Source organism: Acomys minous (assembly GCF_964271855.1).
Source record: "Acomys minous genome assembly, chromosome: 3".
NCBI classification, from domain to species: Eukaryota; Metazoa; Chordata; class Mammalia; order Rodentia; family Muridae; genus Acomys; species Acomys minous.
In genome coordinates this window covers 9692667-9715655 of record NC_140485.1, presented here as the reverse complement: position 1 = coordinate 9715655, position 22989 = coordinate 9692667, and the positions used below count along the sequence as shown (strand labels likewise).

The 22989-nt window shown below is 40.0% G+C and overlaps 1 protein-coding gene across 11 annotated transcripts in view; it reads right to left on the bottom strand.

The window, feature by feature from the left end:
• The window catches only part of TASP1 (taspase 1), a 218486-nt gene that overhangs the window by 30535 nt on the left and 164962 nt on the right, over positions 1-22989 (bottom strand). For all 11 annotated transcript variants that reach the window (XR_014777659.1, XM_084774559.1, XM_084774564.1 and 8 more), the window contains one exon: positions 21592-21702. Coding sequence is in view for 10 of the 11 variants with exons in the window: in XM_084774559.1 (XP_084630685.1) it covers positions 21592-21702 (111 nt within the window). In the remaining variant the exon portion in view is untranslated. The remainder of the gene's footprint in view (positions 1-21591; positions 21703-22989) is intronic.

The following is a 22989-nucleotide window of genomic DNA, read 5'->3' as shown; positions in this document are numbered from 1 at the left end:
TACTGTACCCACACATTATTTTCTTAACATTTATAAAAAACTATTTAAATTTTGTTATTTTTTCATTCTTCTCTCATATACCACAGTTTTCCCTCCCTCCTCTCCCCTAGTCTCTCCCTTCCACCTCCCTTCTGTCCCAGATCCACCCCTCCTCCACCTCCCCTCAGAAAAGAGCAGGCCTCCCAGGGGCATCAAACAAACACTGCATAACAAGACCAGGCACAAACCATCACATCAGTGCTGGACAAGACAGCCAGGGGGAGGCATGGGGGCCCACAAGTAGGCAGAAAAGTCAGGGACAGTCCCTGCTTCTACTGATGCGGTTTCCACAAGAACATCAAGCTACTCGGCCATGACATACATGCAGAGGACCAAGTAACAGTCAGACTCTACAGGCTCCCTGATCTCTGTGAATCCCCATGAGTTCTTGTCAGCTGATTCTGTAAGCCATGTTCTTGTGGTGTCCTTGACCCCTCTGACTCCTCCAATCTGTCCTCCCTCTTCTCCACAGGACTCTTCAAGCTCTTCCTAAAGTCTGGCTGTGGTACTCTACATCTGCTCCCATCCTTTGCAAGATGACGTCTCTCTGGTCTCTCTGATCATGATTCTGCCAGGCTCTGGTCCCAGAACACTCTGCAGACAGGACAACTGCAGGTCAAAGGTTCTGTGGCTGGGTTGGCCAATAAAAATTTTGGGGTGCGTGGGGGATTGACCAAGGCAGTGTTTCTCTGTATAGCCTTGGCTGTCCTGGACTTGATTTGTAGACCAGGCTAGTCTCGAATTCACAGAAATCAGCCTTTCTCTGCCTCCCCGTGTGCTGGGACTACAGGCATACTCCACAGCATCTGGCAATTATTTTTAACAGCAACAATTTGAATCATTATGTTTGAATCAGTATGATGACTATGTATTAGTTCAGGCCTGTCAGAGAAATTCAGGAATAATCACATGTGATTAGAGAAAGCCTCTGAACCAATTAAATAGATTATTTCTTGGTAGGTGATATCAAGGAAACAGGACATGGAAAAAGTAATAGGAGAGGCAACCATTAGCCAGACAATGTTTTCCACAGAATTTATCGACCAACTCCATGAAGGGAAACCCAAGGCTCCACAAATGGGACACAGCACAAGTTAGGTCACCTTAGGAAGTACACAAACAGAATTAAAATAGGCTCCTGGGTCTCAAAGTCTGTGTTCTATGTTTAATCAGTATAGATAAAATGTCTATAATTATGTTTATATATTTAAAAAAGTAAAATCCTTAAAAACACCAGAGCCCAGACTACCCCAAACACAAACACTAAACTCGGCTCTTAAATGTTTTAAGTACTCTATAAAGAAAGCTTTAAAAACTATGGCACAATTCAATGGCCATAAGAACCCCAAATTAATGTAAATACAATAAAATACATGTGTGTATAAATATGGATATATTAAAATGATGATTTTGAAGAAATATTTGCAATTCATACAACAAAGAGCTACTTTCCCACTATGTAAAGATCCATTACAAATCAATAAAAAGACAATTTTAGAAAGAAAAGCATAAGGAATATAAACAGCTGTAAAACGCATGAAAAGATGTTTTATCGTGCAGTGCAATGCAGGACTCGTGTTCAGGGTAGAACATGTGTCACGTGCTTTATAGAGTACGTTTCCACCAGGAACATTCACCCTGGAGGACACCGCCATCTCCTTGACTGCAGAGTGCTAGAAGAACTGTAGTGCTCTGCTTGGGAGGTACATTTTTCTTTAATTTTTAGTATACAGTTTATGTTATCATACAAAATAATGGCTTTATCATGTCATTTATATACTCTGTTCTCACTGTCCCTTTCCATACCACCTTTTCTTGGCCTTCCATTTCTAACTGATTGACTTCCTTAATTTGCATGTGTTCAGAATATGTACACTATCAAATATTTCTTCCTATTACTGATATCTAAGAAGAAACTCACATGACAGTAAAGGTACTAAAAATACTGATTTGGGTGTTACAATACATCCAGCAAGTAGGCAAATTGACAATATGGAACTAAGACATAGTGACTGACATTTTAGAAAAATTACATTTGAGGAAGCAGAGGCAGGCCGATTGCTGTGAATTCAAGGCCAGAGTGGTCTACAAAGTGAGTCTAAGACAGCCAAGGCTACATAAAGAAACCCTGTCTCCAAACACACACACACACACACACACACACACACACACACACACACACACTTGACCTAGAAATTTTAGCACTAGGAAATTAGTCTCTAGTACATTTTAATATACATAAGATATTCACAATGATACTCAGTGCAGGTGGATGAATGAATAATGACTGTACATTATATAACAGAATATGTTACAAAAGTAGCACAACATAGCTGTATGAAACAGCTATATCAAATCTTTGAATTTTTAAAACCATAACTAATTGCTAAAAACCAAAAGCCAGCCAAAAGGCAAAAAACAATAACAAAAACCCCAAAACAAAAATAACAACAAATTCCACATAATATCAATTAGTGTACATAATTTATAACTAAAATTTCACAAAATAGCTCTTTAAAGCTCTTCACCAGCTACTCACTGCATCAAAGGTGCTGCTGTGACTCCCCAACTTTATAATTCACTTATATGACATGATACAGTTTGAAAATACCAATCTATGAGATAAGTCATTCTGCTAACAAATGTGAAGGGGAAAAATAATATCTCTTTTGTGAAAAAAAATATTCCTACAATTTCTGATTACCCTGATAATCCTCTCTACTCAGATTAAGATAGTTTAATCAACTGAAATCTGTGGTAGTGTTTTCTTGTCATATATTTTCAATTATCTGTCAGGAGAAGGATTTACTATGGTATAAATATCATCTGATATTTTTAAATGTTCCTGGTTTCATGACTATGCAGCCAATTCTTATGAAGGTACAAGAAAAACCACCTACTTACTCACAATGGGCACATATACTTAGGGTATATTTTTATACATTAAAAAGTTATCAGAACCAACAAAACAAGACTGTAACTGACAAATTCCCAAACTACTTTTCCATCCAATTTTTAATGCCAAAGTAATAAGTTTGTTTAAAAAAAAAACTAGCAAATATGTTTGTCTCAAAGACAAAGACAGACAGACAGACAGACAGACACACACACACACACACACACACACACAGAGAGAGAGAGAGAGAGAGAGAGAGAGAGAGAGAGAGAGAGAGAGAAATATTATTCAGTTATCTATTGTCTTAAGCTATAGCAAGGACTACCCACTGCTAAGGACATTCCTAAACAGCAAGACACCATTCCAAGCCAAGGAAGGGAAAGGAGGCCAAGAAATCCAGACAAAACACAACAGTTAGTGGTCTACTCCCTGAATTATCACTGCTGCACACAGTATTATACTCAAAGGAGAAGAGGAGGAATGCAACCTGGGGTGCTAAGAACCAATCGGAGGACAATGGCATCTCCATCCCACTACAAACCCTTACACACATTGCAAACACTTGACTGAATAAATATAATCTAAGTAAATTTAAATTTTTAGTCAATAATTAACTGCTGTTTATGTCCCAATGCTAATGTATGGGTACTATGAAAAAACAAGATATGTCTCTTCTTGAACATAGCAAACCCAGAGTAACGGCTACCAGTTAGAGTGGCTTAAGAGGAACATGACCAGCTAAATAAAATGAAGGCAATGGGATACTGGAAATGGAACTCAAAGAAGAAAAACTAAACTGAAATTATGCTAGCATAAAACTTTTGATAATTCAGATTTTTAAAAAAAATCAGTGAAAAAGCTCACCAACAGGAACAGACCACAGAAAAGCAGAATATTAGTGCTTCGAGATACAGAAGGCAAATTGGTATGTTCAATCAAGCACAATGTAATATTTAAAAACAAACAGAAATAAAACATGAATATGTCGGAGCTTTGCAACACTATAAAAAGACCAAATCCAAAAATTAGAGCACAAAAGAAAATAAATTTCATGTGAAAGGTACAGAAAATATTTTCAAAATAATCATAGAATAAATGTTTCCAAATCCATGGGAAAAGATTGCATTTTCAATAAGAGGAGACTACCGAAAACGAAATGCAAAAATGAAACTCCAAGCCAGGCATGGTGGTGTATGCTTATAATCCCAGCACTTAGGGAGGCAGGGGCAGATGGATCTCTATGAGTTTGAGGCCAGCCTAGCCTAAAAATCAAGTCCAGGACATTCTACACAGACTTTTCAACCGTCTTGAAAAACAAACAAAAACAAATGAAAAACCCTTCCTATACCATATTATTTTTTTAATTTAATTGATTTATTCAGATTATATCTCAATTGTTATCCCCTTACTTGTATCCTCCCTCCCTTCCTTGTTCACCCTACTCCCCTCCCCTAGGTCTGTGACCGAAGGGGACCTCCCCTGCACACTATATGGTCACAGCCTGTCAAGTCTCATCTTGGTAGCCTGCCTATTCTTTCTCTGAGTAGCTGATACTCCCCCCAACACAAGACAGGGTCTCTCTGTGTTAGTCTTGGTGGTCCTGGACTTGCTTTGTAGACCAGGCTATCCTTGAACTCACAGCCATCCGCCTACCTCTACCTCCCAAGTGCCAGGGTTAACGGCATGTGCCACCATGCCCAGCTGTTTCTTTTATTTTGTTGAGATTATATGATTACATCATTTTATCCTTCCTTTCCCCCCTCTATATTGAGAGCTGCAAGAGAGAAATGCGCTGTCACATGTAAAGGCATAGTCACGAGAGTAATAGCTACTAAACCAGCAAAAACATATCAACATTAGTCCTTATACCTTCAGATAAGCGTACCTCGCCCTTATGAAGGAGACTGTCTTCTCTTTGCAGCAGCTGGACACTCAAGCAACCAGTATGCAAAGTTGTGAAGCCCAGTCCCAATGGATGCATCTACAAAACACTCCCACATCACAGGCCCAGAGAACACTACAGAGCAGGGGACGGAAAAATTGTGAATGCCAGAGGATCAGGGTCTTTCCTGAGAGATGCTGTCTCCTAGTAACATCAGAACCTACACTCTGAAGACAGCAGAATGATCACCCAAACGTGAGCTGAACAATGATACTAACGCACACGCCAGCCTTCACAGAGAAAAGCCGCAAAGCCTCAAGCCTGCACTAAGAGCGACAGGCAACCGAGTGAAGCTGTAAGAGGGAGAGGTGGCCCTGCCTGCAGGGAAGAGCTTATCAACTGGCTGTCCAGAGCCAGCCAGACCTGCAAATACACACACAAGTAACACCGTATAAAAGTAACAGATCACACTTGTGAATATACCTATATACAAATACATTACGCATAAATAGTGATTGATGAAGAGAGTAGAGTGAGGAGAAGTACATGCAAGGGTCTAGAGAATAAAGAAGGGAGAAATGCTGTAATTAAAATATAACCTCAAAAACAAACAGAACAACAACAAAATATCTTACCTACTGAGCATTCGCTAAAAGAAATAACGTGACAGGAAACAAAGCAAGTTTCACCAAAACCAGGAAAACTAAATAACCTTCCTATATTCTATCAGAGTATAACAGAACAGCTAGAAACCAACATCAAGAAAACCTGTTTCAGGAACACCAAAATTCCAAATGAGAAGATGACAGAGACAATTTGCTACCTGAACAGTCACCTAACCTGGACTCCCGGTCTACTCAGGTAATCAGTTTTATTCCTTCTCAAGTCTCTGATGGGGTAGAAGACCAGATAGATAGTTTAGTTTTACAATTAAGCTTAGTTGTTCAGGGGTTAAGATGTTTTTAGGTCTAGATAGATGTTTTAAGTTGATAATAATGAGATATGATAGATACTGATTTACATTCAGAATTTTAGATGTACCAAGATAGGAAAGATGTTTTCTTCAAAGCTGCCAAATACCAATAGCCAAAACACTATGAATGTAACATTTATATAATTCTTGATTGTGGTGTGGTTCTTTTTGCTATAGGTAGTTTATTGTATATGTGTAATAATATGCATGCATATGTAAAAATTTAAAAAATAAAAAATAAATGCAACAAATTCATAGAGATTAAAAGCTTATTATTGTTCAATGCTGAATAGATACTAAAGAAACAAAAAATTCCTATACTTGAATAAAAATAAGATACCAAATCCTATGGAATGCAAGGAAAGCACTTTTTGGAGAGCTATGTTGGGGTGTTTCCAAACAGGGTTTCTCTGTGCAACCTTGGCTGTCCTGGACTCCCTTTGTAAAGCAGACTGGCCTTAAATTCACAAAGATCTGCTGGCTTCTGCCTCCATGAGTGCTGGGATTACCAGCATGCACCACCCTTTCTGGCTTAAGGAAAGCACTTTTTAAAAGTAAGCTTATAGCTGTAAGTATTCACATTAAAGAAAGCATAGATGTCTAAAATAAGTAACTTAATGGCCTTGGAAAAACAAGAACAAGCCAATCTTAAAAACAGTAGACACAAAACACAATTGAGACCAGGGTAGAAATTAATGAAATAGAAATTAAAGAAAACAACACAAAGAATCAATGAAATTAAGAACTGGTTCTTTCAAAAGACTAAGAAGATTGTCAAGCTCTTAAGCAAAAGGAAAAAAATGGAACTAAGTTAATAAAACTGGAGGTGAAAAGGGAGACATTACAATAATTACCAATGAAAATCAGAAAATTGGGCAGGAGAGATGGCTCAGAGGTTAAGAGCACTGCCTGCTCTTCCAAAGGCCCTGAGTTCAATTCCCAGCAACCACATGGTGGCTCCTAACCATCCATAATGAGATCTGGTACCCTCTTCTTCTGATGTGCAGACATACATACAAGCAAAACACTGTATACATAATAAATAAATCTTTAAAAAAAAGAAATTCAAAAAGTTACATTCCTTTAAAACTTATATACCACTAACTCAGAAAAGGTAAAATGGATGAATTTCTGGATGCCTAGAACCAACCAAAGTTAAACCAATGTGAGATAAATAATTTTTTTTGTTGTTGTTGTTTCTTTTTTGTGTGTGATAGGGTTTCTCTGTGTAGCCTTGGATGTCCTCAAACTCAGAGATCTACCCACCTCTGTCCCCTAGTGCTGGGATTAAAGTCATGTGCCCCCACGCATTGATTTGTAAGATAAAGAATTTAAGCAGATCTATAACAAACAATGTGATTGATCACATACACACTCTACTGGACTTTCAAAGAAGAATTGGACCTTCAAAAAGGCCTAGTCCACAAACAGAAACCCAAACCTGGCACTCTAACTGCCCCTCCAAAGTCCATCTTGGTCAGTATAAATAAGGTTGCTTCAAATTTGGCTCAAAAAGGTGAAACTGGTTTTTCTTCAGTGATTACCAATAATAGAGGCTATGACAAATCTATAGTCAACATCACAATAAATTGAGAACAAGTCAAAGTATTTTTACTAAGAACAGGAACAAGACAAGGCTTTCTACTCTCTGCACTCATGCTCAATATAGTACTTGAAGTATTAGCCAAAGCAATAAGATAAGCAAATAAAAGGATTCTAAATAGGAAAGGAAAAAGACTAAGTGCTGTTATTTGCAGATGACATGATTCCATAAATAAGAGACCCTAAAGATTCCACCAGAAGACTCTTAGAACTGAAAACACTTTCAGGAAACTGTTTTTCAGGAAACTTCACAGTAAGACATGTGGAGACACCACATCAACTGGACTCACAGAACATGGGGAAATCATGGTAGTACTCACCCGGAAGCTTCAACCCTATTGTCTAGGTTTTGAAGTGCTGGAAGGTGCTATTCATACCAGTGGAGAAGAAAAGTAATCATCATTCTCACCTAGCTATGAACCCTGATAATCTACAATCATGACTAGCCTGGCAAGATATACATACTACTCTAATATGGTGCTATTATTATGGAGATAATCAGCCACATTCGGATTAGACCGAAGGCCCACTCTATTAGATAGAACATGTAACTGGCAATGTTTATGGAGCAAAGAATCTATGGCTATGTAAGTCATATGCCCTAGGGGAGAACTCAATGGTATTATTTTACTAACTGGACAACTCTTAAAGAAATATTGCTATACTCATAGATCAGTTTATCTTTCAACCTTTACCACTGAAGATTCTCCTTACAGGACACGGTAATAAATATAGAGGCTCTCAGCCAGCCAATGTGAAGAGGGTAAGAGGCGGTAAAGTGCTCAGCACCAAATGGAAGTACCTATTCCCTCCCTACAAGGCTCAAGGATCTCCAAGGAAGCATGGTGACAAAGACAGTAAAGAGGAAGGGGTGATGGGTAACACAAAGGGAATGGTGTTTTTCTGACACAACAAGGCAGTCGTACATATGAACTCAGCAACTGTCACACCTGTCAAGCTCAGACCAAACAAAAAATTTTAGTCTGAAGTCTTTATGCATAGAGAAATGTGTGGACACGAAATCTCACTACTATGTGAAGAGCTGTTGGCACAAGTGCTCCAATGAATAGCTGCTGGGAGAGAGATAGTCTAGTTTACTTAATGCTGTGGTCCCTGGTAGGTAGAACACACTCCAGAGCACACCCCACTCACAAAAGTAGTTGGACAGGGGCTGAAGAAATGGCTCAGTTGCTAAGAGCACTGTCTGTTCTTCCAAAGGACCTAGTTCAATTCCCAGTGCCCACATGGTAGCTCACAACTATCTGTAACTCCAATTCCAAGGGATCTGACACCCTTGTACCAATGCACATAAAATAAAATTAAATAAATTATTTTAAAGACTCAACATTCAATATTTCCTAAAAAGAGTACTTGGACAACAAAAACTAGACTTGATGTGTTTAAACAAAATTTTTAAAAAGGAAGAAAACTTGAAATTGGAAGTGTATCAAAGTGAAAGTAGAAAGATGGATCTGCCGAGGGAGAAGGAATTCATTATATAAAATTCTGGAAGAATTAATAAAATTATTTTTAATTCAATATAATTAGTCACTAGAGAAATGCAAATTAAAGTTACTTGGAGATTCTATCTTACCCCAGTCAGTATGGCTTCAACTGATAACAAATTATGGACACATGTGAGAAAGAGGCCTCCTCATTCCCTCCTAATGAGAAGAGTATAAACTGGTGTAGCCACTATATGAAAAATCAGGATGGATATTTCTGAAAAGAAGTAAAATGAGAACTTTCTCATGGCCCCACTAAAAATATATAGACACACACAATGAAACTAAACCTAGGGCACAGCAGGCAAGCTCTCTATGATTAGACTATGTCCCCAACTCTTTTTGTCCCTCTATATAACTCAGCTAGACCACTTCTGGACATACATTGTTAACTCCAAAGATGGGAAGAGAGATGCTACTGACTCAAATAATCATGCCCAAATTAATAAAGAAAGCAATTAATTAAAAAAAAGCTTTCTTACTCATGTATATAGGCTGCCTTGGGGTTCAAAAAATCAGCACTGGATGTGAGGAAGACAAGGCTTTTTATAGCTCAGGAATAGGGAGTTTCCAAATGGGGGATTTGGTGGGCAAAATAGGCAGGATTTGCAGGGGTAGAACATCATACCAAGTTAGTCCTACAACCTCCTGAAACAAAGTATGGTTGGTTGCAAGGTGGACATAACAAAGAACAAACATGACCTATAGGTGGTCATGTTACATTTCGAAACAAAGGTTGTAAGCTGGTTATAATTATCTTAAAACAAAAACACGATTGCAATTCCTGGAAAAGGCATTATAGAATTATTTGTAGTTAAGGTTACAGGTGGGGCATAGCCCAGTCCATAAGAAGCAGAAGTTTAACCATAAACAGGAATGAACCTAGTTTGCATTTAATACAAGATGACTTTTAAGCCTACTATGACGATAGGCTAGCTCTTCAATATCCACAGTTATATTTGGAAGTCAATGAAGTCAATGTTTATTATTGTTCTATTCACAATATTAAGGAAATTCATTCTGCTTAAATGTCTATCAACTGATCAATGAAAAATGAAAATGTGTATAGATACATAATAGAATTTTATTCAGCTGTAAAATAAAATGAAATCCGTGGGGAAGTGGATGGAACTGGAAAGTCCATTAAGCAAAGTAATTCAAGCTTGAAAAAACTAATATCACACATTCTCTTTAATCTATGGATCAACCTTCTACCTTGAATATATGTGCACGTATATGGAAATAAGTGTCTGGAGACCACTAGAAAGTGACCCGCTACAAGGGAGAAAGGATTTTCTAAGGAGTGGATGTAGAGTAGTAGAATGCACTGGTACAAAATGGGGCATACTGGAGGTACAGCGATTTACATGGGCGGGCGTGGAAAGATGGAGGGACAAGTAAAGGCTGAGGGAAGGGCTAATCAAAATTAACAACAACAACAAAAAAAAGCCAGGAAAAAAAACACAAATATTGCTCACTGTGCTGGTTATTCTTATGTCAACTTGACACACAAACTAGAGTTACGTGAAAAGAGGGGACCTCAACTGAGAAAATGCCTCCATCAGATCTGGCTGTAAAGCATTTTCTCAATGATTTGGTGGTGGCATCCCATTGTGGGTGGTGCCATTGGTGGTCATAAGTCATTATAGGTCTTATACAGAGGAAAAATTAGGGGAAACACAGGAACGTCTCTCTTTGCCTTTATCTTGCATAAGTAGGCAAGGAGATGGGAGCCAAAAAGAAAGAAAGGGAGATTTAGGAACACAGAGGGAGGATAGAACAAAAGCTAGATGGTTGAATCTACTCCTTAACTCAAGGCCTTAATTGTTACTTATAATGAAGGATATGTCTAAGTCATTGCTATAGAGTTTAGTATATTGATACAAAACATGGGCATGTCAAATACTTGGCAGATTTTAACACAAGAATATATACCCTAAGTCTAACAGACAGATATGACTCTATTAATATATGAGGTAAAATACTTGAATAAGGTCTTCAAAAGCCTCAGAGACACACATATTTTGGCATTTAAAGTTGTTCTCACAATCCTAAATTTCTTGGACAACAAGACAAGTTAACTCCTGACAACACCCAGCCAACCTCAAAGAAGATGATCAGCATCAAAGAGCCTCCTTATGGACATTGCTTCAAAGGTGGCAAAATAGCCACTGGGCAAAATGTCCTAGTTCCTGCCACTAACAGAATCTGCCTAAAAATGGGCAACTTAGGTGCAGGCAGAGTCAATGGCTGCTCTGCCAAGTCAGGCAGTAAACTGTCTTAAGTCAATTTGTCCATTTTGGAAGCTGCTAACTCACACTGCTGGTTCACTCAGGAATTTAAGTTTTATTCCTTCTCAAGTCTCTGAGGGGCATCGAAGACAAGATAGTATAGTTTTATAACCAAGTTTATCTGGTTAGGGGACAAGATCGTTTTAGATCAAGATAAAGAAGTTAAGCTATTAGAGCTGAGATAGGACAGATATTGAATGTCACTTGGAAATTTAGACCCAACAAGACAGGGAAAACACTTACTTCAAACGAGATGAATACAGATGGCCAAGTCACCATGAATGTAACATATATAGAACTCATTTTTTTCATGATTGTCACATAGTTCACCCTGCTGTATCTAGTTTGTTTTATACATGTGTAATAAAATAAAAGTATTTAAAAAATAAAATATTGGTTCTTTAAATAAAAAAATACAATGGAAGCAGCCTCTTTGGAAACAATCTAGATGCACTAAATCTGACAGAAGAAGTGGGGGACTCTGTTCATAGCAGCTTTATTCACAATAGTCAGAATCTGGAAACAATGTAGATGTCCCTCAACTGAAGAATGGATAAAGAAATACAGTCCATTTACACAATGGAATACTATTCAGCCATTAAAAACAATGACATCATGAAATTTGCAGGCAAGTGCATGGAACTTTTAGAAGATTATCTTGTGTGAGGTAACCCAGACCCAGAAAGGCAAACATGGTATATACTCACTTATAATGGATATTAGCCACAAAGTACAGGATAGCAATGCTATAAACCACAGACCCAAAGAGCTAAGTACCAAAGAGGCCCCAAGGGAGCATGCTTGAATCACGTTGAGAAGGGGAAATAAAATAGGCATCCATGTTGAATGGAGGGAGGGAAGCTGAAGGGAGAATGAGTGGGAAGGAAGGAGAGCAAGAAGGATCAAGTGTGGGGAGGATGACAAGAAAGAAAACTGCAATCAGTAGGGAGGTGTATCTCTGGAACAAGCTAGAAATCTAGGACAAGTTATCTATGAGGGTGACCCTCGTTCAGACTCCTAGCAATAGGGGATATGGAACATGAAACAAGTCATCCAGGCAAGACTTCCACCCAGCCACAAAACCTTCAACCCACAATTTTTCCTGCCTCTAAGTTGTACAAGACTAAAGAGGTATCAGAAAGTGAGAGAACGGCCAACCAAATGACTGGCCCAACTTGAGACCCATTCCATGAGAGAGCCCACCCCTGACACTATTAATGAATTTGGCTATACCTGCAGACAGGAACCTAACATAACTGTCCTCTGAGAGGCTTCACTCAGCAGCTAATGAAAACAGATGCAGAGACGCACAGCAAATGTTACACAGAGCTCAGGAAATCCTGTGGAAGAGGGAAAGGTAGGAGTCAAAGAGTCAAAGAAGGCAAAAAGGCCACAAGAAAGCCTACAGAATCAACTAACCTGCACCTATGGGGTTTCACAAAGACAGAACCACCAACCAGAGAGCATGCATGGGATGGACCTAGACCCCTACACATATGGAACAGATGCACAGCTTGTTTCTTTTGTGGGACTGCTAACACCAGGAGCAGAGGCTGTCTCTGACTCTATTGCCTGCCTATGTATACTTTTCCCCTAACTGGACTAGCTTCAGTAGGAGATGGGCCTAGTACTACTACAACTTGATATGCCAAGGTAGGTTGATATCCATGTGAGGTCTCCTCTCTGAGGAAAGAGGGAGGGAGTGTTGGGGTAGAGAAGAAAACAGGGGAGGAGGAGAAGAGGGAGGAGAAGCTTTGACTGGGATGTAAAGTAAATTAATTAATAATGAAAAAACACAGAAATGTTACCAAAGTAAAAGAAAAAAGAAAAGAAGGGCTGGAGAGATGGCTCCAAAGTTAAAAGCACATACTGTTCTTGAAAAAGATCCTAAGTTCGAGTCCCAGAACCCACATCAGACAGCTCACAACTGTCTGTAACTCCAACTCCAGAACATCCAACAACCCACATATATGCATACATGAGTAAATAATCAAGTTTTTAATGTTAAGTTAGTGGCAGAACAGGAACACTAGGAAGGAACTATTTATTTGATGCTTTGAATAAATGCATCCGCCCCTGAGTAGGAACCAGCCCAAAGTCCCAGTGCAATGCTTGGCCTGCTCATCTCATTTCAGTTACCACCTTCCCTGGTTACTCTTAGAGCTACAAGTTACCCGTTGCATGATGTTTCTCCCAAGACATCTCTTTCTCTTTCTCCATCATCCACATGCTATCCCATTCAAGTATGTACTTTTTCAGTCCTTACCACGCTGAAAGCAATGTATTTCAATACAAATGAATTCTCTTTCTAAACAAACAACAACAACAAAAAAACAACAAAGCACTTGGCCACCCAATTAAAAATACAGAAACACAGACACACAGAAACACACATAGACATTCAGACACATACTGACCCAGACACACAGAGGCGGACAGACAGACACAGACACAGACACACAATGACTCTGACTCACTGTGTGTGTGTGTGTGTGTGTCTGTCTCAATTGTTGTTAACAGTCCCCAGCTGCCCTGGCTCCCACAACCATTTAAAACCTCTCCACTTGGCCTTACATCCCAGAGTTTCTTGGAGGAAAACAGAACTCTAAAATCAGAACCATCTTGGCTGGGCAGTTGCCAAGTCAGCTGCTGCTCCTTAGCCTTCCTTGGGTGGGATGGCATACTACAGGATACTTCGCACACTACATAAGTAACTTATTGAATAAAGAAAAATTCAGTTTTCAGTGGGAAGAATGAGGAACTGTAAATATGACAGCTTCCTCTTATCTGCTCCTGGGTGTTAAGTACTTCTTAACCCAGTAGGTGGCTCAGGGTTTTTAAAATAATATACAAAAATGCCTTACTGTCTTGATACACAATCCGTATGAATCATGCAGGGCGTGTCTTACTATGCCCCTGAGGTAGGTGAGCTGGCATGCTTCCTGCTAAACTTTCACTAGTAAGTTTTCTAGGCAGCAACAGAGGCCAGGTCCACAGAACCCCTCTTACACTAGGCTGAGGAGACAGTCATTCTCTCCTTCCCGGGCTCATCCTGCTCTGTTCAAGACTGAAAAGGACACTTGCTTACTTTACTGAAAAGTAAGTTATCTGGAGCAAGCAGAAATACAAGCCCTAAAGACATTTATTTCAATTCTCTTCCTGGTTTATTCTTTTATTACACTTGAAACTGCTGGAAGTAGGGGTCACTGGCTGAGGTCTGGATATCTCTACTAAACAGAAAACCATTCAGTAAAGCTAAGTTATTGAGATGTGATTTTATTCATTCAACAATTCCTTTTACTTTCAGCATTTATCTCATGCTCCAGTGACACTTATTACTCTTTAAACAGGACCAAACTGACTAAAATTTGCCAAAATTGCTTACTGACTTTTAGAAGAGCTGCTGCAAATACAAAATGTCCAGCATTCAACTCAGAAATCTTCATATTTTCAGAGAGAAAACAAAATCTAACAAGAAATGTTAAAACCTCTGGCTAAACAATAGCTAAAACTATAGGCCTCATAAAACAGAAAAATTACAACAAAAAAGTCTATTCTAGCTTTAAACGAATGTGTTAGTGACATTTAAAGAAAGAAATGCCCTGTTATAAACAATAGATCAAAAATATTTACAAAAGTACAAATCAGAGAGCACCGAAGCCAATGCTGCTCTCATTTGCTAAGATGTGTAAATACTCTGCTTATTTGCTGAACAGCTCGGCTACTCTACTGTGTTTTTTTCTCCTGACCTTAAACATGAATTAAAATGTCAAGCCATCTTTCAAGACAGCAGTGGAGATGAAACACCTCCAAAGCATTGCTGAGGGACAAGGGAAATGAGCTTCCCACCATGGGAGCTCACAGGACCCTTATGGAAAAGGAAGCTTTAATTCCACTTTTTGGGCAATTCACCAACATCAGACAAGAATCTACAGGGCCGCCCTCCCTCTCCTGTTCTAGAAGCGAATTTGCTTTCTCTTTGCCAGTTAGCATCATGTTATGTGTGCCTCCGAGAAGTGCCTTGTTGTAGGTGCTCACAGAGGCCAGTGCCCTGTAATGATAAAAAGAGATGTTGGCACCCCAGAAGGAAGCGCCTTTGAACACATGCATTTATAGACTCACCAAATTTTAATGTCAGTAAAACCAAAAGTCTGAAGGAATTTTAAGTTACAGTAAAATGACTCTTTATCTCTTTAATGTTCCAGGAAGCATCCAGTCAATTTAATATTTTTCCTTTCAAACAACATCATGTTTTGGTAACCACAGAAGCAACAACATAACAAAAAGTACTCAATAAAGAACACTGCGTGCTCTAAATGTGGAGGGCAGAGGGAGGCATCACACTGAAGTTCTAACTGGAAACTGCAGAACAGTTTGATTTGATAGCATTAAGCTGAAAATGATAAAAGAACTCATTATTCTTTCAGTTAGCTATGAAAGAGACCAAAGAAATTCCCATAAAAGTTCAAAATCAAGCACTACCAAACAGCATACCATTTGGATACATAGAAATATGAAAAGGGTTTAAGGAAAGCCCAAAGGTAACCATGAAATAAAAGCTCAGGGAAAGAAGGTTGTAAGATCAGAGAGGCCCACATGGGGGTTTCAAAGATATGGGTAATAGGCAATTTCTTGGGCTGGGCGTCAGGTCCACAGGTGTTCATTTTATTATTACCCTTTATAACCCACAAATTTATTATGTCCTTCTTTAAAACATATATGAAACATTGCACTGTAAAAGATGAAAAACACAAGGGGTGGATAAAGGGCGGCTAAAGAAATGGAAGCCTATCATACTCAAAACTTAATTATCAGCAACATAAACACATTTCCAGGTAGAAAGAAACTGAGTTCTTCTCTAAGTAAAGTGGGATTAGCTTAATGGCAAAGTAACGATCACCATGTGTGCTCATGAAATGGTCAGGCTCTGGGTTAGTGTGGGCCTAAAGTCCTGCCTAACATGAAGGGCGACAACAGAGCCTTGAACCAAAGGCCACTACTGAACAGAAAACCTTTTTACTCTGCGCTCGTTATGCATCTATTCTAGATTGCTTAAGATTCCCTTCAAGTATATGGAGACTGTTTTACAGTGGCCCGTCGCTCCTACTGACCACTTAAGGGAGAAAATCTTCAATTTCATAGGTTCCAATCAAGACAGGGGTATAGGATACAAAGAAGGAAATCCTCCCCATAGCAGGGTTTGTTGCTTACAGAAAATGTTTGCATATATTCTAATTATCTCCATCACAGCTTAAATTAGCAACACACTGTTTCCACTGGAGTGCTTGATGTACCTTTGCTTGCACATTTAAAATTTTTATTTTATTTTAATGTGCATGGGTATTTTGCCTATATGTGTGTCTGGGTACCATGTGCATGTCTGCTGCTCAGGGAGGACAGAAGAGGACTGAGCCACCATGTGGGTGCTAGCTATCAAACCCAAGATCTCTGGAAAAACAGCCAGTGCTTTTACCTTATGACCCCTTGTGCCAGCCCCTGTGTGCACATTTCCTACCATACAATTCCAGCAGCCTCAAGAAAGCACTTCTATAAGACCTGGAAAACATGCACTTATACTACAGTAGGTAAAAACATAGTGGCTTTTTTCGCCCTCTAAAAGCATACAAAAAAGAATCAATTCTTTTCAGCTGTTTCATCCAAGGACAAAAAAAAAATTGCTTTGTGTTAAATGTGCAGTTTTTAGGCTGGGCTTCGTCAGCATCTCTCGGTCTGGGGAGTGGGATGTGGCAGGCAAATGTTATAAACCATGTTCATGGTCACACTGTCCTATATAAGGGTGAATACAGAAGCTGTCTTCTGGGAGCTATTTAAACTATCACTAAATCTTATTCCTGGACACTCATTAGCTAAATTTTCAACCTATGTTATTTGCTTTTTAGAACATATGGGGATATTTTATGTGACAGTTCATTTTTCTGGAAGAGTATTCAACTAAAAATAAAATTAGTTCTAAGGCTAGAGAAATGGCTTAGTGGGTAAAGCGCTTGCTGCTGAATTTCTATTTCTAGAATCCACATAAAGCTAGATGCAGTAGGACACAGGTCTGATGTCAATCCTCTACTTGGGGACATCATTGGAGGCGCTGTCGTGGGCAGCTAACCTGCAGAATGAAGCAGTACGAAGAAAAGCAACAGAGACTCTGTCAGGCGAGGAGCAAAGCAAGGACATCTAACGTTGTTTTCTAGTCTTCACATATGCACATCTGTAACCATAGCCATGTACAGGCACACACACACAAAGGGGTGAGGGGTAGGAAGAGAGGGTTCTGGTAAGACAATACAAAAACTAGATTTGGCACTTATATTTATCTATCTAAAAATCACTGGAAACCTATTATGGAGATGGGGACAAACTTCAATGACACAGTGCCTGCCCTCACTTGCTGATAATATGTGGAATGCTTTACAGAAGGAAGAAGCTCTAATGCATAGAAAGATATGTCAAATCCCTACCCCTTCTCGGGTTCTCAATGACCTGTGATTTATCCTCTCAAGTAACTGGCATGGGGAGGGACAAAAGGAATTTCCACTCTAGAAAAAGAGGAAAGCAGTTAGTATCTGACTGGGAGTTTCCTGCTAAATGTCACAAGAATGTCAAGTGCATGAGAGTAGCAGAGAACAAGGAAGGAACAAATCTCTTGGAGAAAACTATTCCAGAGAATTCACATTTGAACACGACATTAAAAATAGGTTACCAGGACGGAGCATTTCCAAGAAAAATCTAATAGAGAAGGCAAGCTACTGGGGGTTGGGAGGGGGCACTTGGAAATGCTACTGAAAAAATGAGGATTTGGGACACTGGAGATGAGTAAGGTAATGAAGGGTAAGTTGAAAATGATACAGGGCCAGTTTAGGGAGTGGATGAGAACCCTTTTCATTAGGGAACCCATCCTACAGATCCAAAAGTAATCAGAGGTGTGTGCGCGTGCACGCTCAATAAAAGAGTAAAAGTAGTGAGCATGACATATGAAGAATCTGAAAGGGCTGATTCCATAGAAACTGGGAGTGGTTCACGTGATTCCTGGGTCTGGGGAGGGGAGCATGGTCAGGGAACAGGGACATGGGCTGCAGTCAGGTGGCAGAATAATTTCTGTTGCCCAGCTGAGTGAATATTGCTACCCATAATCTATTGCATATTTAAAGGTATTGATTTAAAATGTCTTAATTAATATTTATTAAGACAATATTTCAGATGTTCTGTGAACAAAAAAATAATAAGCTTAAGTGACAGATGTGCCAGTTGGCCAGATTGATCATTATACAATGCATAGATAAGCTGAAACATCACATCATACACTAGTCACCTGTACAATTAAATCTCCATCAAAAGTAAAGCCAGACATGGTGCAATATGAATGTTATTCCAGCAGTGGAAAAGCTGAGACACACGACAGGGAATTCGAAGCCAGCCTGGGCTACAAAAAAAAGTAATGATATAAATAGTAGAGACCATGGAAATACTGTATCTGGTCTTACTGCAGCACATGTAGAAAGATATTCACTCTTCCATTTATACATGCAGTACATTAATCACAAACACTTACGGCACTCTGATTTAGGCTGCTCTCATCCTAGGATTGGTGTAGTTCTCCTGGCCTCATTTTTATCTTTGTCCTTTATGCTTTAGGCCACTGCTTCTTTTCAAATCAACCTAGGCAGCCCAGGCTTCAGTCTACAGTAAGGTTGTCACCCCAGCTGCAGGTATGTTACAGAGAAAATGGATAATAATCTGGATGTGGGGACAAGGGAAGTCTGAACTGGGGAAAGCTGGGGAAGGAAGAGTGTAAAAACGGGGAAAGTGGTTAAAGACCACACTCCATATGCTGAGTGGTGGTGGTGCATGCCTTTAATCCTAGCACTCAGGAGGCAGGCAATCTGAGTTTAAGGCCAGCCTGGTCTACATGGTGAGTTCTAGGACAGCCAAGGCTACTCAGAGAAACCCTCTGTCAGAAAACAAGACAAAACAAAAGAAGTTCACAGTACTAGTGGCATCTGTCCCAGAGGGTCCCAAAGAAGTGGGCTAAGATGCACTGATGGGAACTAAAAACTTTGCTACTAAAGTCCTTTAGACAAACCAGGGCCAGAGTTTACTGCAGGCCAGATACAATAGTACTTAAGTTATATAAAACTAGAAACAATTAATTCTGGTGTTAGAGGCCAGGACTATGGATCACTCTGAAGACATAGACTAGGAGGGATCACAGCGGCCTTTGGGGTGGCAATAAGGTGCGACCTTTAAACCTCGGTAGAGGTTACATAAGATAGACTCATGAGGGAATAATTTATCAAGAAAGTGCAGTTATAATTGGTGTTTTATGGGTATGTGCATACTTTAATTAAAAAGACATACCTAGCGTCTCTGCTACACAGATATTTATGATCATCTAATAGATGAGTAAAAAACAGCCTATGGGCCAATGCAACCCCACCACTCTGTCTGTGACTTGACTAATGGGAGGTAGGGTGGCTTCATCCCTGCAGGTGTAATCTGCAAAGCACTCGCTGACCCTTCTTCAGAACAGTTTTATGAGGAAAGTGAGGCAGATGAGGAAGTGGCAGAGGACAGAATGGTGAAATGCAAGGGTAGCAAAATAACAAGCCAGCAAACCAGGACTAAGCTCTAGGCCAGTAGCTCTTCATATAGTCTAATTTCTTTACAGGAAGAGGAACAGGAAGAACTCTATTTCTATGTTATTAAATGTACTGTACCGGATCATCTTTGATGCTCCATGAAGCAAGTCAGGAGAGTAGACATGATGTAAGACTTTACTGAAGTACACTTAAAAATATGCTTTAATTCAGGATGTTCAGATTACGAGATGGGACACTTGCTTAACTATGTTCATGGCAGCTTTATTTGTATTAGCCAGAAACTAGAAACAAACTAGATGCTCCTCAACCAAAAAAGGGATAAATAAATTGTGGTGCATTTACACAATGGAATACTACTCAACTACTAAAAACAATGACATCATGAAATTTTCCAGCAAGTGGATGAAACTAGAAAAGATCATCCTAAGTGAGATAACCCAGAAACATAAACATGCTATGTACTCACTTATAAGTAGATATTAAGCATAAAGTACAGGACAATCATGCTACAGTCCACAGACCCAAAGAAGCTAAGTAACAGGAGGGCTCAAGGTATAGGAGTGTGTGTTGTGGGGTGTGTGTGTGTGTGTGTGTGTGTGTGTGTGTGTGTGTGTGTGTTGTGGTTGAGTCTCACTGAGAAGGATAAATAGGTTATACATTGTGGGTGGATGCAGGGAGCGGACTGTACAGGGGTGGGGATAGAAACTGGACCAGAAGGACTCAGGTAGGGAGAGGACAGGGGGAGAGAATACTGAGGCAGATGACTGGAACAGGGTTAGGAGGAGCATCTCTGGGATAAGCTAGAAACTTAGAGCTGAAAATCCCAGGAATCTATGAAAGTGACTCTAGCAAGACTCCTAGGTATGGGGAATTGGAACCTGAATCAGCCATCCTGTAACCTGGCAAGACTACCAATGGAGGAAATAGAACACCAACCCAGCCACAAAGCCTTCAACCTACAATTTGTCTGGCCTGCAAGATGGTGCAGAAATTAAAGCAATGGCCAACCAATGACTGGTCCAGCTTGAGACCCATGCCATGACAGGGAGCCCTCCCCTCACACTACTAATGATATTCTGCTCTACTTGCAGATAGGAGCCTAGCATAACTGTCATCAGAGCAGCTTTACCCAGCAACAGATGGAAACAGACACAAGAGACCCCCAGCCCAACATTAGGCAGAGCTTGGGAAATGGCGCAAAAGAGGGGGAAGAAAGACTCTAAGAGCCAGAGGGATCAAGGATACCAGAAGAAAACCTACAGAATCAACTGATCTGGGTCTAAAGGGGCTCACAGAGCCTGACCTGCCAACCAGGGAGCTCACATGGGGCTGACCTCGGCCCTCTGCACATGTGTTAGCGTTAGGTGGCTTGTAGAACTCTTAACAGTGGGAGCAGAGCTGTCTCTGACTCTGCTGCCTGCCTTGTCACCCTTTCCCCCTACTAGGAAGCCTCATCTAGCCCTAACAGGAGAGGATGTGCCTAGTCCTACTGCAACGCGATATACCAGAAATGGCTGATATGCATGGGAGGCCTCCCTTTTCTGAAGAGAAAACAAGGAGGAGGAGAAACTGCTATTGGGATAATTAACTAATTAAAAATATGCTTTAAGCAGCCTCAAAATAAACAGTGACTTTTCATAAATTTATCTACAAAAAAATGAGGGCAGTGGGATAGTGATAGATATCACTAGCATAAATTACTGACTTAAAGCACATCAGTCATTTGACCTCTTGTAGGGGGGGGGGGGGGGGTGCTGGAAAAAAAAGAAACTTTACAGATGCTCCACTTACCTAGAAGTGTCTGTTTATCTTGGGAGGAGTCAGGCTCTGAAGAGCACCTGCAGGACCGGAGGACGATCACTCCACCAAGCACACCATCTTCACTGGCAAGGAAAGGTGAACCTGGGCAGAAAAGACTGGCAGTCACTTTCAGTGAATTTTCTTTTTTCACTTTCAATTTCCACTTGATTACTAGAAGAAAAATGTGGCACAAATAAGAACTTGAAAGATGCCCAGTTTCTGACAATCATTGTTCATACCTCATATACACTTGACGGCAAAGGCAATCTTTTGCCTGAACAGGAGCCATTTGGCAAAGGCAGTGCTAGATACTGCCAAGAGGACATGAGCCGAGGAGAGCATGTGCAGTGGTGTAGTTGGAATGGAACTGAAACACCACCAGATTAAAGGACCAAAACAACCACACACACAAGAATGCTCAGCATAACCCTTTGATCAACTCCTGGGGATCCTGCACAAGGCTTTCCCTGCTGCCAGAGGCGCACCACCAAAAGCTTTGATTTACTACCTTAAACTCAATTTTAAACAATAAGCCACAAAGTTTATTACAAACATTTTAAAATGCTCCTGATGGTTTACACAAATAAGGGTGAAGCTGAATGTCTATTATGCTAGTCTGGTGGTTAGAAACAGCCCAGCCTCCTTGAGATCGCACACACACTGAACCACTGTGAGCATTTCAAGAGCATTCCATTTTAAAGGCCCTCGTTTTTCTTCCCCAAGGACATCTTCTTGAACATCTGGCATAGCAAGTGAGCACGTGGAGAACAAATGCAAAATTAACCCAACAACTATCAAAGAAAGTAGTAAAAATAAGACCAACCAAATTGGATTTGGAACCTTCTAGTTAAATTTAGTAGATTAAATACAGGTATTTATCTCCACTCCCTCCTCAAATCCCAAGGAATGTCTGGTGGAAAAGGAAAGGGGATAAAGATGACCCAAAATGTTAAAGTGGGAAAAAAGGGCAGATATTTGGGGAAGAAAATTAGACAAGCAGCTATTATTTCTCTTACAGACCTAGTATACTGGCTAGTTTTTATGTCAAATTAACACAAGCTACAGTTATCTAGGAAGAAGGAATATTAATTTGAAAAAATGCATCCACAGGATTGGCTTGTAGGAGGTCTGTAGGACACTTTCTTGATTGATGACTGATGTGGGAGGGCCCAGCTCTCCATGGGGTGCCACCGCTGGGCATGGTCCTGTGTACTATAAGAAGCAGGCAGAGCAAGCCATGACAAGCAAGACAGTAAGTAAGCAACACTCTGCTATGGCCTCTGCTTTAGCTCCTATATCCAGGCTCCTCCAATGATGGGGTGTGATGTGGAACTGTAAGCTCATAAAAACGACTTTTCTCCCCAAGTAGCTTTTGGTCACGGTGTTTTA